Here is a 14,238-nt window from a genome sequence, read left to right on the forward strand (position 1 = left end):
CACAAGAAAATTCACCTCTCCTTGTACAAATTCCAGGTGGCCCATTAGTTTGCATTCATATGCGTAACAATACATGATGCATGAATGGAAATGCAGAATTTTTGTCGTATGATATATTTTGAAATTGCATTACAGATAAGTGTGGTTGAATTTTAGGTTTGTGCTTCATGAATCTGGGGTTGAGTATGATCCTTACTTATTCCCAATTATATTTCTGGTGGGTTGCAACTTTTATGTGTGGCAATATTTCATGTCTGTAGAAAGTGCCAAGATACACAGGGCAGCTACCTACCCAGGATGGGACTGGAATTAGGAAAACACTGTAGCAATATGATCAGCTTTCAGTTAATGATTGCTTTTCTTGCAGATGAGAAATAAGAGAATAGAGGTAAAAGAAAAGAATACATAGTCTATCATTTTCATCTCTTCTTTATTTAGACAAAGCAAACAAACAGCTACAATAAATTAGTTAGTCAATAAATAAATAATTAGTATAAATAAATAAATAAATATTTGGTATCAGGGATACATCTGACATATTAATGTAGATGCAAAGTAGTACACATATGACAGTCATATTGTAACTTGAACTGAAACATTTCCACAGAAGTATGGGCTCAACAGTACATAGTTATTGATGCTAATGTTGTCAGAGTTGCAAATCCAAATTTTGTTTAGATTACATCATTCACAATTTTATGTCAAAATCACACACCATCATTCAAGAAATACATGAGAATTTGTGAGCTTCAGTGACACTGCTCACAAATATTCCTTTGACATTTGAATTAAATCTGGAAATTTTTGGAGTGAATCATTTCTCATAGTCTTAAACACATTCAGTTATTTGAAGAGGTTGCTATGCATTCTCTGTGATCTGGATTTATTACTTAAGAAGTTACAGTTCACATTACTGTAATTACATATCTCTTAAAATTTTATGATCTAGTTGTCATTCAGTTAACTTGAATTACACTAGGTATAATGAGGTAGCTCTTATCAGATCAAATGGTCAGCATGTTAGCCACTCATGGATGTGAATTTTCACCAGATATTGTTAGTATCTATGTGCTCAAAAGCTGATGAGTAAAATAAAAGGAATTGTTTGTTGATGGACCTGACATGGACTGGCAATGAAATTTATGTTTGTAAATTTGTTGCTGCATGGCTTGAATCTTCCATAGTTTCAAATAAATTACAACTAATGAGCTAGAAACATGTACTCAGACTTACACGAGTACAGTAATAGAAGACCTTTCATCCATGGCTTCCACTGACCACCTTTAGCATATAGAAATGAATTTAGGCTTTTTAGCCCTCAAGAAGAGACAGGAAAATATTTTCCACAGTGAAGATGAAATAATTTTTATACTAAAATGTGTGGTATGATCATCAGCTTGATAGATTACATGCAGAAAATTCTAGTCTAGTGAGATTTTCGCGCTATGTTCCTCTTAAGTTCTGTAACCTATGTGATCATAGTCAGATAATTACGTTAACATTGTACACAAGCTGAGATACACAGAAGTGTGATGCTCATATCCATTTATGGTGAATTGTGGAAATCTACTCCAGTTTGTACGGAGATGCAGAGTTGCGACTTTACTTTTCACAGTATTATATACATAAAGATAGACATCATTTATAGTCACAACTCTGCTTAATTCACACATCTATTACAGAATTTTGAATAATGTGAACTTGTAATTGCTCAGAAAAAGACATGGAATATCTCCCGGTGCCTGGAGATTATAATTTTCAAGTGGCTGGGGACCAAAACTGCCTACTAATGCAAAATGAATACTGAAGTTAAAGTTTAACTTATTCTAGCTAACAGTGTAAGGTGGACAAACAAGTTTTAACATTTAAGAAATGAATGTATGTTTCTATGATTTTATTCCCTTCAGAATGGTCCACATTTAATGTATGCTGTTGACTGTGATTGTGCAGGTTTTTCCAGAGTGTTAATTCATGATATGATTGTTGGGTCTCCAGCACAGTCCTAAAATCAAATACGCAAGGCATTTTGGCTTTCCAAGTTGGACACCACCTTTAGCTGTGTAGCTGAACTGCCAATATGCTCTAGATGCTATTCCTATAATATATACCTATTTATATGTTACAGAAACCCCACAGCGCATGTGCCAGAAGCTGTTGGTGTTGTCCCTTAGCAAGGTGCATATACAGTACCAGTATTGGCACTGGGAGATGTGATATATTGCAATCAAGACAGTTACTGCAAATTGTGCTGCTGACTGCATCAGAAGCATTGTGAAGTGACGCATGGTAAAAATGATTTCTATGCCTTGATTAAAGGATTCTGATTGTCTCAATTAATGAGAGTATCTTATCTAATTTCCTCCCTAAGCACACTGACTTAATGCTGAGACACACCAGCAGCAACCTGTGTGTACTCAAATTTAACTGTCATTACATGAGGCTTCAACTACTGGAAAAATCCGCTACAGCCTGGCAGTTTCTCTAAGAGCCACTAGATGAGGTAGGTGTGCCAACAGGTAGTTGATAGCATGTCTCAGTATTGGACAATGCTCTTAGGGAAGCGATAGGAGTTAACTGAGACAATTGGCTGTCTTTAAGCAAGATGTGGAACACAGTTTAACAAATTGCCTCACAATGCTTGCGATGGAGTTGGCAGCAGATTTAGTAGTCACCACAAGCAGTACTGCATATGCACTCTCCAAAGGAAAATGTTGCTGACTGTAGGTGCATGTGGCTGTGAGGGTTCTGTGGCCTCTATAGAGATGACAGCTATGGCATTTCCGGGATTCAGCTAACTACCTTATGATGATGACCAGTCTGAATGCCCAAATATAATGTCAGTTTTATTTTGAGATGGACTGTAAACCCTACAAATATATCATGATATGCTGTTTCCTCCTTTAACTCTGAGTAGTAGTACTTATTCTTCAGATGCTGTATTTTCAAATGGAATGAGAAGATAGTGAGTGTGTGTAGTTTAATGAGGCCCCTGCCACACTTCAAACAGTATTTTGCAGGCATAAAAAGTCATGACACACACAAGTGAAAAGTATTGATAGTATTGACAATGCAGTGTGGTACTTGTAGAGTAACGAAGAGTTTGTGTTGTTTGTCGCAGAGTGTGTGCAGTCTCTAATTACCACTGCCCCTGCTGAAGGAGCCCAGCTGTGGGTCAGCAGCCTGCATAGGATGCGGTCTCGTCTGCTGCCCATCAGATGGTAGGCCGGCTCAGTTCAGAGCAGCTGCCCCAGTAGGCTGCCCCTGTAAAGCCCTAGCTTGGCCCTGTCACAGGTGTACTTGCTGCGGCACTTCCCTTCTGCTCCTGCCCCCTGTCGGTATGCCTCCAGATAGGAGGACAGGCGTGGGCGAACGCGCTCTGGCGCCACCCTTAGATGGATCTTCTCCAGCACCCTGCACACAAGTTGTCACAAAGTCAGTTCCTCAGCCAGTGAAATCAACTGTGTCTCGGTAGTTAGAGGCTCTGTCATAAAAGATAAAATAAAATAAACTCTAAGACAAAAACAGACGCACCACGAAGGAATTATCCAAATGAGATTGAACTAGTCAACAATGCATCAGTCCACCTCTGGCGGTTATGCAAGCAATTATTTGGCTTCGCATTATAGAGTTGTTGGATGTCTTCCCGAGAGATATCGTGCTAAATTCTGTCCAACTTGGGCGTTGGATTGTCAAAATCCCGACGAGATGGTGAAGGTCCTGCCCATAATACTTCAGTTATTCTCACCACGAAAGTACTTGGGCTCGAAGAAACACAAATACACCAAAATCGTGTGAGAAATAATTTAAAGGTCTCTTATTGCACTAGTGATACTCCCGCATCTGCAAAACTCTGCAGTCGTCCGTTAGAGGCCTGTGGGTATGCCATGCCGCATTGCACACTGACCTGCCGGTACGCCAGTCGGGACCAGTAGGGACTGTACAGTGTGCCTCTGAAGTTGCGTTTTGTGATATTATTTGTGCATTGAAGCGTCAGATGGCTCGGCGATTGGTAATCAATCCGGCTAATATATTGCGATTGCTTGAGATGAAGTTACGAATTACCCTTCTTCGTGAAGATGGTATTGGTGTAGAAGACGAATAATTCGCACGTTTCGTGGTATCTATTATAGTGCAGCAATATGAGCATAAGTTAGCAACAGCTACTGTTGTAACACTAACACATAATGATGATGATAGGGATGATAATGACGAACAACTCATTGCAAACGGTAGTGCTACGGCAAGTGCGGGAAGAGGCGATGGAAGCAGTGACAGTGAATACCAACCGTCTGCAAGAAGGAGGTTAAAGTTGCAAGTGTCATCACGGTGTTTGATAACAACACACTGGAGAACATGTACGATGATTATTACGTAAGAGATTTCGACCCAGACGACAAGCTTCTGGAAAGATACCCTAAACTGAAGTCTAAAAGCAATATTAAAAACATACTGGATTACTTGGCAAAGAAAATGGAAGGAAATACAGTTTTCAAAGAAAATCGTACACCGCTGTTCGAGACCATCAAGGAGCGTGTAATGGCGAAATTCGATGAAGCGCGAGAATGCGGTTCCGCCGTTCATTATAGGCATTTACAACATTGGGCATTGGACGTAGCCAGAAATCTCGGGCGTACAAACTTTACAGCTACACAAGGTTTATAACTAATTTGAAAAAGGAGTTTAGGATAACATCACGCCGTATCACTACGCTCCAAGCACGAAAAGATAAGGATGACGAAGAAGAGCTGATTGAAAGAGCTTAAACGTTTGTTGCTGTCGTCAATGAGCAGATCACGAGAGAAAACATCGATATTAGTTCTGTATGGAACTGTGATCAGAGTCAGTTCAACTATGAACTTTCTTGTGACAGAATACTATCCATGAAAGGGGAGAGAAACACTGTCGCTATGTTGCAGTCAGTTAACTGTGCAACTCATAGTTACACGATCGATGTTGCTATACCAATGGACGGCCGATTGGCAGAGAAACTCTATATTTGCTTCCAAGAATCCAGTGGAAAGTTTGGACCCCGTGTGTCAAGACAAATAGAAATGCGGTGCCGTCCAAATGTCGTCGTCGATGCAAGTGTGAATGGGAAGATGACGAAACAACATCTGAAGACGTTTTTTCTGTCAGTTTTGAATCCACATTTGTCGAGAAAGTCATTAGTACTTTGTGACTTTAGGTTTGAACATAAGGATGAACGGGTACTACTGGAAGCATCTGGCGGAAAACATGTAGATTTAAAAATCATTCCGTCTAAAACTACAAAATATGCACAACCTCTGGATGTGTATTTCTTCAGGCAATATAAAATATATGCCAATAGAATAACAGACTCCATTAAACTACGTTCCAGTAATATGCAGCCGAAACTGCATGACAGATTCTTTATCATGAATATGCATTCTGTCACTTACAATCAGTTATCTGCGGGAGTATACAGACCAATGTTTCGTTACGCGTGGCAGAACGCTGGCTACGATATTGGTGAACCAGTGAACAACTTCAACAGTGTCACTGACGTGGCGTTCAACACGGTTATTATAGAATGTGCAAATACGCCATGCGATCTACTTGCAGATCTACTGAGCGTTTTGCAGTAATTCGTATTGCTCGGAGCATTTTATTGACATCTGTCGCGCCAGTTGGACGTAATTTGGCACGATATTCCTCAGGACATCCAACAACTTTATCAATCAATCTCAGGCTGAATAAGTGCTTTCATAAGGGCTGGAGGTGGACCAGTGATTACTGACTTGCTCAATTCTTAAGGCTCTTTCTGTTGAATAAATCGTTCAGTTGTTCTGAAATTGTAGTCATTTATTTGTCTGTACATGTACATCGGATCTACTGATTTCTACCACATTCGGACAGTTCCTTCATGGTGCATCGTTTCTTTTTTTTTACTTGTCTTAAAGTGTATATTGTTCAATGGTGTATTACAGAATTTAAATTATCAGAAGGTATTTGACATACATTCAACATGGACCTGAAATATAACAACTATCATTTTTAGAACTATATTCATATATGAAGAAGGTATCTGTTCTTTCGGACATGTCCAAAATAACAGATACAATGGGTGACCATGCAGCTCATTAGAATGAAATTACAATGAAATGAATACCCCTAGGTGCATACAGGCGTTGATATACGTCAACGGGGACAGTTGAAAATGTGTGCCCTGACCGGGGCTTGAACCCGGGATCCCCTGCTTACATGGCAGATGCTCTATCCTATTTTTCTTTCTTTCTTCTTTTTTTTTTTTTCATTTTGTTCGGTATTGTTCTTTGCGTTTGGCCTGGGCGGACGTCACAAGACATCCGTTCAAGTTGATTGTTGATTCCTTTACTCAGTTTTTTTTAAATATTTTATTACAGCGGGCGATTAGCCCGCTGATTGAACACGCTGAGCTACCATGCCGGCGATGCTTCTGACCCACCGAGGGCACAGAGGATACTGCGACTGCAGGGACTTATCTCTGGCATTCATTTTTAACTGTCCCCGTTGACGTATATCAATGCCTGTTTGCAGCTAGGGGTATTCATTTCATTGTAATTTTTAGAACTGATGATATCTAGTCATGTTTTGTCAAGAAGGTAGATGTTTCTCAAGTCCGTTGTAGCTAGTGTTAAGGCAGCACCCTGAAATGTCAGTTAGCTTCATGTAGAACACGTTTAGGGGTGGGTAGGGTGGTGAAGGGGTGGTGGTGAGGGAAGAGTGACGTATGGAGGATATCTCTCATGGATTCTGGAAGGCTCAGCAAGTTAGGAGCAACTAAAGTTAATGTGATATATCTGGCATTTTTCTGAAATCGACTGAATCAATTTGGTGTGAAAGTAAATGTTAGGCTACGCTACAGGCCAGTCTGCTACCACAACCTTTATAATGTAGTCATATTCGTTGGCTGACGAACAGTAAACTAGTTATTTCAATTGGGACCCTCACTGACTGGAAATTTGTGTGACCTGCAGAGCACTTTGTGTACATCTACATCGACATCTAAATTTATACTCCGCAAGCCACCCAAAGGTGTGTGGCGGAGGGCACTTTACGTGCCACTGTCATTACCTCCCTTTCCTGTGCCAGTCGCGTATGGTTTGCGGGAAGAACGACTGCAAGAAAGCCTCCGTGCGCGCTCGAATCTCTCTAATTTTACATTCATGATCTCCTCGGGAGGTATAAGTAGGGGGAAGCGATATATTTGGTACCTCATCCAGAAACGCACCCTCTCGAAACCTGGCGAGCAAGCAACACCGCGATGCAGAACGCCTCTCTTGCAGAGTCTGCCACTTGAGCTTGCTAAACATCTCCGTAACGCTATCACGCTTACCAAATAACCCTCTGACGAAACGAGTAGCTCTTCTTTGGATCTTCTTTATCTCCTCTGTCAACCCAACCTGGTATGGATCCCACACTGATGAGCAATACTCAAGTATAGGTCGAACGAGTGTTTTGTAAGCCACCTCCTTTGTTGATGGACTACATTTTCTAAGGACTCTCCCAATGAATCTCAACCTGGCACCCACCTTACCAACAATTAATTTTATATGATCATTCCGCTTCAAATCGTTCCGTACGCATACTCCCAGATATTTTACAGAGGTAACTGCTACCAGAATTTGTTCCGCTATCATATAATCATACAATAGATGATCCTTCTTTCTATGTATTCGCAGTACATTACATTTGTCTATGTTTAGGGTCAGTTGCCACTCCCTACACCAAGTGCCTAACCGCTGCAGACCCTCCTGCATTTCGCTGCAATTTTCTAATGCTGCAACTTCTCTGTATACTACAGCATCATCCGCGAAAAGCCGCACGGAACTTTCTACACTATCTACTAGGTCATTTATATATATTGTGAAAAGCAATGGTCCCATAACTCTCTCCTGTGGCACGCCAGAAGTTACTTTAACGTCTGTAGACGTCTCTCCATTGAGAAAAACATGCTGTGTTCTGTTTGCTAAAAACTCTTCAGTCCAGCCACACAGCTGGTCTGATATTCCGTAGGCTCTTACTTTGTTTATCAGGCGACAGTGCGGAACTGTATCGAACACCTTACGGAAGTCAAGGAAAATGGCATCTACCTGGGAGCCTATATCTAATTTTTTTCTGGGCTCATGAACAAATAAAGTGAGTTGGGTCTCACACGATCGCTGTTTCCGGAATCCATGTTGATTCCTACAGAGTAGATTCTGGGTTTCCAGAAATGACACGATACTCGAGCAAAAAACGTGTTCTAAAATTCTACAACAGATTGTGTAAAGATAATTTGGACACTGCCTGTAGGTAGTAGTGGGATGCAAAGTGAGCTCACCAGATGACGAACGTGTTGTAGACTGTGGAGCGCTGCTTCTCCGCGAGCTGGCAGGCGATCCTCTCGAGGCACTGGTCGGCCTCCAGCACCTGCCGGGTCAGCGCCAGCAGGTCGTGCCCCGCCACCACGCCAGAGGCTGCAGACGGCCCTCCGCCGACGTCAGCTGCTGTGTCAGCGTCTGCGCTCCTGCGGCGGCGGCGGCCCGCATTCGTGCCGCCCGCAGTGCCGGGGGTCAGCACGGGTACCGGCAGCAACAGCAGCAGCGGCAGCAGCAACGGCAGCAGCAGCAGCGGCGCCAGCGGCAGCAGCGGCAGCAGCAGCAGCGGCAGCAGCAGCAGCAGGGGAAGCAGCAGCAGCGGCAGCGTCAGCAGCTTGAAGAACTGCAACATTCACAACAGATTTAACGGTTCTGGCTTCGCCAGGCTTGTCACGTACCACAGGATTCCTCATATTCAAGCTGTGGGCGGTAGCAGTGCGGTCTGAGGAGCTTTGTTCCAGTTCACACAGCTGCCTCCGTTGGAGGCTCGAGTCCTCCCTTGGGCATTTGTGTGTGTGTGTGTGTGTGTGTGTGTGTGTGTGTGTGTGTGTGTGTGTGTGTGTTGTCCTTAGCGTTAGTTAGGTTAAGTAGTGTGTAAGCCTAGGGACCGATGACCTCAGCAGTCTGGTTTCATAGGACCTTACCACCACCATGATATTCAATTAGCTTGCGGTGGTTTCAGACAGTGCAAGATACTGGTCGCTAGCTGAAACAAGAATTATGTTGCTGGTTGACATACAGGGTGTTTCAGAAATGACCGGTATATTTGAAACGGCAACACAAACTAAACGAGCAGCGATAGAAATACACCGTTTGTTGCAATATGCTTGGGACAACAGTACATTTTCAGGCAGACAAACTTTCGAAATTACAGTAGTTACAATTGTCAACAACAGATGGCGCTGCGGTCTGGGAAACTCTATAGTACGATATTTTCCACATATCCACCATGCGTAGCAACAATATGGCGTAGTCTCTGAATGAAATTACCCGAAACCTTTGACAACGTGTCTGGCGGAATGGCTTCACATGCAGATGAGATGTACTGCTTCAGCTGTTCAATTGTTTCTGGATTCTGGCGGTACATCTGGTCTTTCAAGTGTCCCACAGAAAGAAGTCACAGGGGGTTCATGTCTGGCGAATAGGGAGGCCAATCCACGCCGCCTCCTGTATGTTTCGGATAGCCCAAAGCAATCACACGATCATCGAAATATTCATTCAGGAAATTAAAGACGTCGGCCGTGCGATGTGGCCGGGCACCATCTTGCATAAACCACGAGGTGTTGGCAGTGTCGTCTAAGGCAGCTTGTACCGCCACAAATTCACGAAGAATGTCCAGATAGCGTGATGCAGTAATCGTTTCGGATCTGAAAAATGGGCCAATGATTTCTTTGGAAGAAATGGCGGCCCAGACCAGTACTTTCTTAGGATTCAGGGACGATGGGACTGCAACATGGGGCTTTTCGGTTCCCCATATGCGCCAGTTCTGTTTATTGATGAAGCCGTCCAGGTAAAAATAAGCTTCGTCACTAAACCAAATGCTGCCCACATGCATATCGCCGTCATCAATCCTGTGCACTATATCGTTAGCGAATGTCTCTCGTGCAGCAATGGTAGCGGCGCTGAGGGGTTGCCGCGTTTGAATTTTGTATGGGTAGAGGTGTAAACTCTGGCGCATGAGACGATACGTGGACGTTGGCGTCATTTGGACCGCAGCTGCAACACAGCGAACGGAAACCCGAGGCCGCTGTTGGATCACCTGCTGCACTAGCTGCGCGTTGCCCTCTGTGGTTGCCGTACGCGGTCGTCCTACCTTTCCAGCACGTTCATCCGTCACGTTCCCAGTCTGTGAAATTTTTCAAACAGATCCTTTATTGTATCGCTTTTCGGGCCTTTGGTTACATTAAACCTCCGTTGAAAACTTCGTCTTGTTGCAACAACACTGTGTTCTAGGCGGTGGAATTCCAACACCAGAAAACTCCTCTGTTCTAAGGAATAAAGCATGTTGTTCACAGCACACTTGCACGTTGTGAACAGCACACGCTTACAGCAGAAAGACGACGTACAGAATGGCGCACCCACAGACTGCGTTGTCTTCTATATCTTTCACATCACTTGCAGTGCCATCTGTTGTTGAAAATTGTAACTACTGTAATTTCGAAAGTTTGTCCTCCTGAAAATGTACTGTTGTCCCAAGCATATTGCAACAAACGGTGTATTTCTATCGCTTCTCGTTTAGTTTTTATTGGCGTTTCAAGTATACCGGTCATTTTTGAAACACCCTCTATGATAATTTCTTTTGTTGACTTGTAATTCTCCACTCCAAAGCGAGTGGGCTGAGATCCAGCCCATTTTCAGCCAAATACCACCCTAGCTGACAATGAGTTAGAGGAATTCCCAATTGGGAATAAGTATGTGGAGATTATCAGGTCTGTCATTCATCTCATTACCAAGGGAAACCCCCTGACAGCCAATCAAAGCGAGTGGGCTGAGATCCAGCCCATTTTCAGTCAAATACCACCCTAGCTGACAATGAGTTAGAGGAATTCCCAATTGGGAATAAGTTTGTGGAGATTATCAGGTCTGTCATTCATCTCATTACCAAGGGAAACCCCCTGACAGCCTTTGTCAGAACGAGGGTGTGAGGGGGGTATGGGAACTATTCTGGTTCTTAAATTTAAAATTTTATGTGTGTACATGTATGCAAGCAAGTATATATAGGTGTCATGTCTGTACTTGTATGTATGTGTGTTTGCTGTAAGCTTTTCATTCCAAACTTGTGAGTTTGTATGTATGTATGTGTGGTGCAAGCTTTTCATTCTAAACTCGTGTGCTGTAAGCTTTAATGCCAAACTCGCGAGAGCAGTCTGGGTTGTTGGAGAGATTCGTTACTTTCAGCCAAATATCCCAACTGCCTGGGAGTGGGATAGAGGAAATCCCAAATTGGGAATCTTTTGGAGAGAGATTTCCAGTTCTGGCATGCACTGGATGACCAAACCTTGATCGGAATAACAAATGGCACTATTTTAATTCATTTCTGGCACAAGATTGTCCATTGTTCAAGATAGAATTTTGTGTGTAATTCTGCATGTATGTATGTTCGTGTGTGTGTGTGTGTGTGTGTGTGTGTGTGTGTGTGTGTGTGTGTGTGTGCGTGTGTGTGTCTGTATGTGGAGGGGGAGGAGAGGTGGGAAGGCTATTCTGTGTGTGTGTTGGTTGACACATGAGATTGCGGAATCACTGTCTATCATGGGGAGCTGCTAAGCAGTACATCTACATCTATATCGGCATTGCAGTGTGTGGCGGAGGTTACTTTGTATACCAATGACACCTCCCCCTTTCCTGTTCCAGTTGCGAATGGTTCGCTGGAAGAACGATTGCTGGTAAGCTTCCGTATGGACTCATATTTCTAATTTTACGTTAATGGTCTTTTTGCAAGATATAGCCCTATATACTGTAAGTGGTGAGCCTTACAGGAACTCACACTCTCGGAACTTTAACTGAAAACCACACCGTGATGCAGACCGATGATTTATGATTTGGTGCACGGAATTATTTATGAAATTTGTGGAAGAAACAGCATCGCCCTCTTTGGTCAGTAACTTTCATTGACGGAGCGAGCTGATATTTTCAAAAATACGAAACTGCTGCCTTGGATAGTGATCACCTTTTAAATTACTGTAGAAATTGAATGCAGCAATGGTTTACCTCAGCACGAATGTGAAATGAAACTGACTGTTACCTAGCCTAGGGATTGTTAGGGAATGTGTCACCTGCCAAAAGGAGAATAAAACGCAGTTATATTGGTTGTAGTGTTATTATTTCAAGGTGAAATTTTTCATTTTCTAATTGAAGAACTTTACCATTTGAAAAGTGGAAAAACACATGTTCATATTAAACTACATCATGTTCAGGTTTATTTAACAATGAAGCGTATTCTCTGTGTAAAGCTCCAATACTACAGCCGCAAAATTAATAAACTAAACACGTTAGAGGAGATTTACAAGCTCAGCACAATGCCTGCATGGGGCGATACGAAGATGGGGCGGGTGGAGGGGAAGGGGGCCAAAAATTCGTTCCCCTCGCTCCTTCCGTCCCGCTGCTGTCCATTACCAGTGATGTTAGTCATCTGAAAATGATTGCTTTGCTAGCAGACTACATTACTAACCTTGATGTGTTATTCTACGTTTGTTCTTCTATATTCTTTTATTAGCACTTTTCAGTACCCGCTTACAAAGCACCAGTGTTAAACCATTTATACAGAAGCCAATGATACCGTGGTCATACAGATTAAAATTCCACTGCTGTTATTCACGAAGTATCACTGCGATGAAAATGTATGGCGACATACTGTGTGAATTTAGTCACACACTGTTGCTGTAAGTACACTGATGTGCAGAAATTAAGGCTTAAAATAACTTTCGCTTGATGTGTCACTACCAAGTGGCTATAGCTCTATGAAGCTAGGACCATACATAGATACAACTGCTACAGTACCGTACAAAAGGTAACTAAACGACATACGCAATGAGACGAATAGAAGTGACAATTTTCTTCAAAGACAGAATTTAACTGAAGTCGCCGCAATTCAAGATGGTCCCCTGGACCTTGAAAAAGACGGAACTTGTTTCTTAGTAGAATATGTAATTACCATTGACGGCACATGGAGAAGGAGTATAGTTTCAGAACAACGTTGACTATTGAGTGTACCGTTTTCAAATATTTGGATCTCAGTACCTCCATACGACATTATCTCCCCTCACACTATAACACCTGGACCACCAAAACGGACATGTTCGACAATGTCCTTGGTATATTACGTGTTCCCCTCTCTCGCCATATAAGCTTGCGTCCAGCACTGTCGAAAATGGTCGTTTAGGAGGTTCTGGTGTTGTCGTATGGACAGTCATAATGTTGTATGGGAGTACTGACCTCCAACTCTCAGAACACTGTTCATTCACCAGCAACGTTATCGTTACACTGTACATCTTTCCGATGTGCGTCTTCAGGAGAGCAATCGGCCTGAATTCATTTTTATGAATGACAACACGCGACCGCATCGAATAGCACAGGTGGAGGAACTCTTGGAAAAAAAATGACAAGGATTTCTGGTCAGATGAGTATAGGGTAACATCAACAGCAGCAGAAAATTTTATAACCGGATTTGTTATGAACAGGAAGGTGTGTTAAAATATGAACATTACAGTGGTAGGGTTGTTCTTATCAGAATAGGCAGCAAAACAACAACGACAACAACAGTTCAGGTATAGATGCCGACGTCGCAAGCTGGAGATGAAGATAGAGAGAAAGTATATGAGGATATTGAACTGGTAATTCACCACGTAAAGGGAGATGAGAAGCTAATAGTCACGGGGAACTGGAATGCAGTTGTAGGGGAAGGAATAAAAGAAAGGGGTACGGGAGAATTTGGGCTTGGTACTAGGAATGGTATAAGAGAAAGACTGAGCTCTGTAATCATTTTCAGCTAGTAATAGCGAATACTCTGTTGAAGAGTCATAAGAGCAGGTATACTTTGAGAAGATACGGGAGATACTGGAAGATTTCAGTTATATTACATCACGGTCAGACAGAGATTTCGAAATCAGACGCTGGATTGTAAGGCGAACCTATGAGCAGATATAGAATCAGACTAAAATGCAGTAGTGATGAAGAGTAGGCTGAAGTTTAAGACATCAGTCAGTAAGAATCAACACGCAAAGAAGTGGGATACGGAAGTAATAAAGAATGACGAAATTTGCTTGAAGTTCTCTAAGGCTATAGATAATGCAATGAGGAGTAGCTCAGTACAACGTACAGTTGAAGAAGAGTGGGCATGTCTAAATAGAACAGTCACAGAAGTGGAAAAAGGAAGAGTACA

The 14,238-nt window shown here is 42.5% G+C and overlaps 1 protein-coding gene across 2 annotated transcripts in view; it reads right to left on the bottom strand.

The window, feature by feature from the left end:
* Nucleotides 1-413: 413 nt before the first annotated feature.
* The window catches only part of LOC126336574 (uncharacterized), a 144,351-nt gene continuing 130,526 nt past the window's right edge, over nt 414-14,238 (bottom strand). For both annotated transcript variants that reach the window (XM_050000429.1, XM_050000427.1), the window contains exons 4-5: nt 8,324-8,703; nt 414-3,411 (exon numbers count right to left, since the gene is read on the bottom strand). In XM_050000429.1, the coding sequence (XP_049856386.1) occupies nt 3,234-3,411; nt 8,324-8,703 (558 nt within the window). In that variant the 3' untranslated portion in view covers nt 414-3,233. The remainder of the gene's footprint in view (nt 3,412-8,323; nt 8,704-14,238) is intronic.

Source organism: Schistocerca gregaria, chromosome 2 (genome assembly GCF_023897955.1).
Source record: "Schistocerca gregaria isolate iqSchGreg1 chromosome 2, iqSchGreg1.2, whole genome shotgun sequence".
Classification (NCBI taxonomy): Eukaryota; Metazoa; Arthropoda; class Insecta; order Orthoptera; family Acrididae; genus Schistocerca; species Schistocerca gregaria.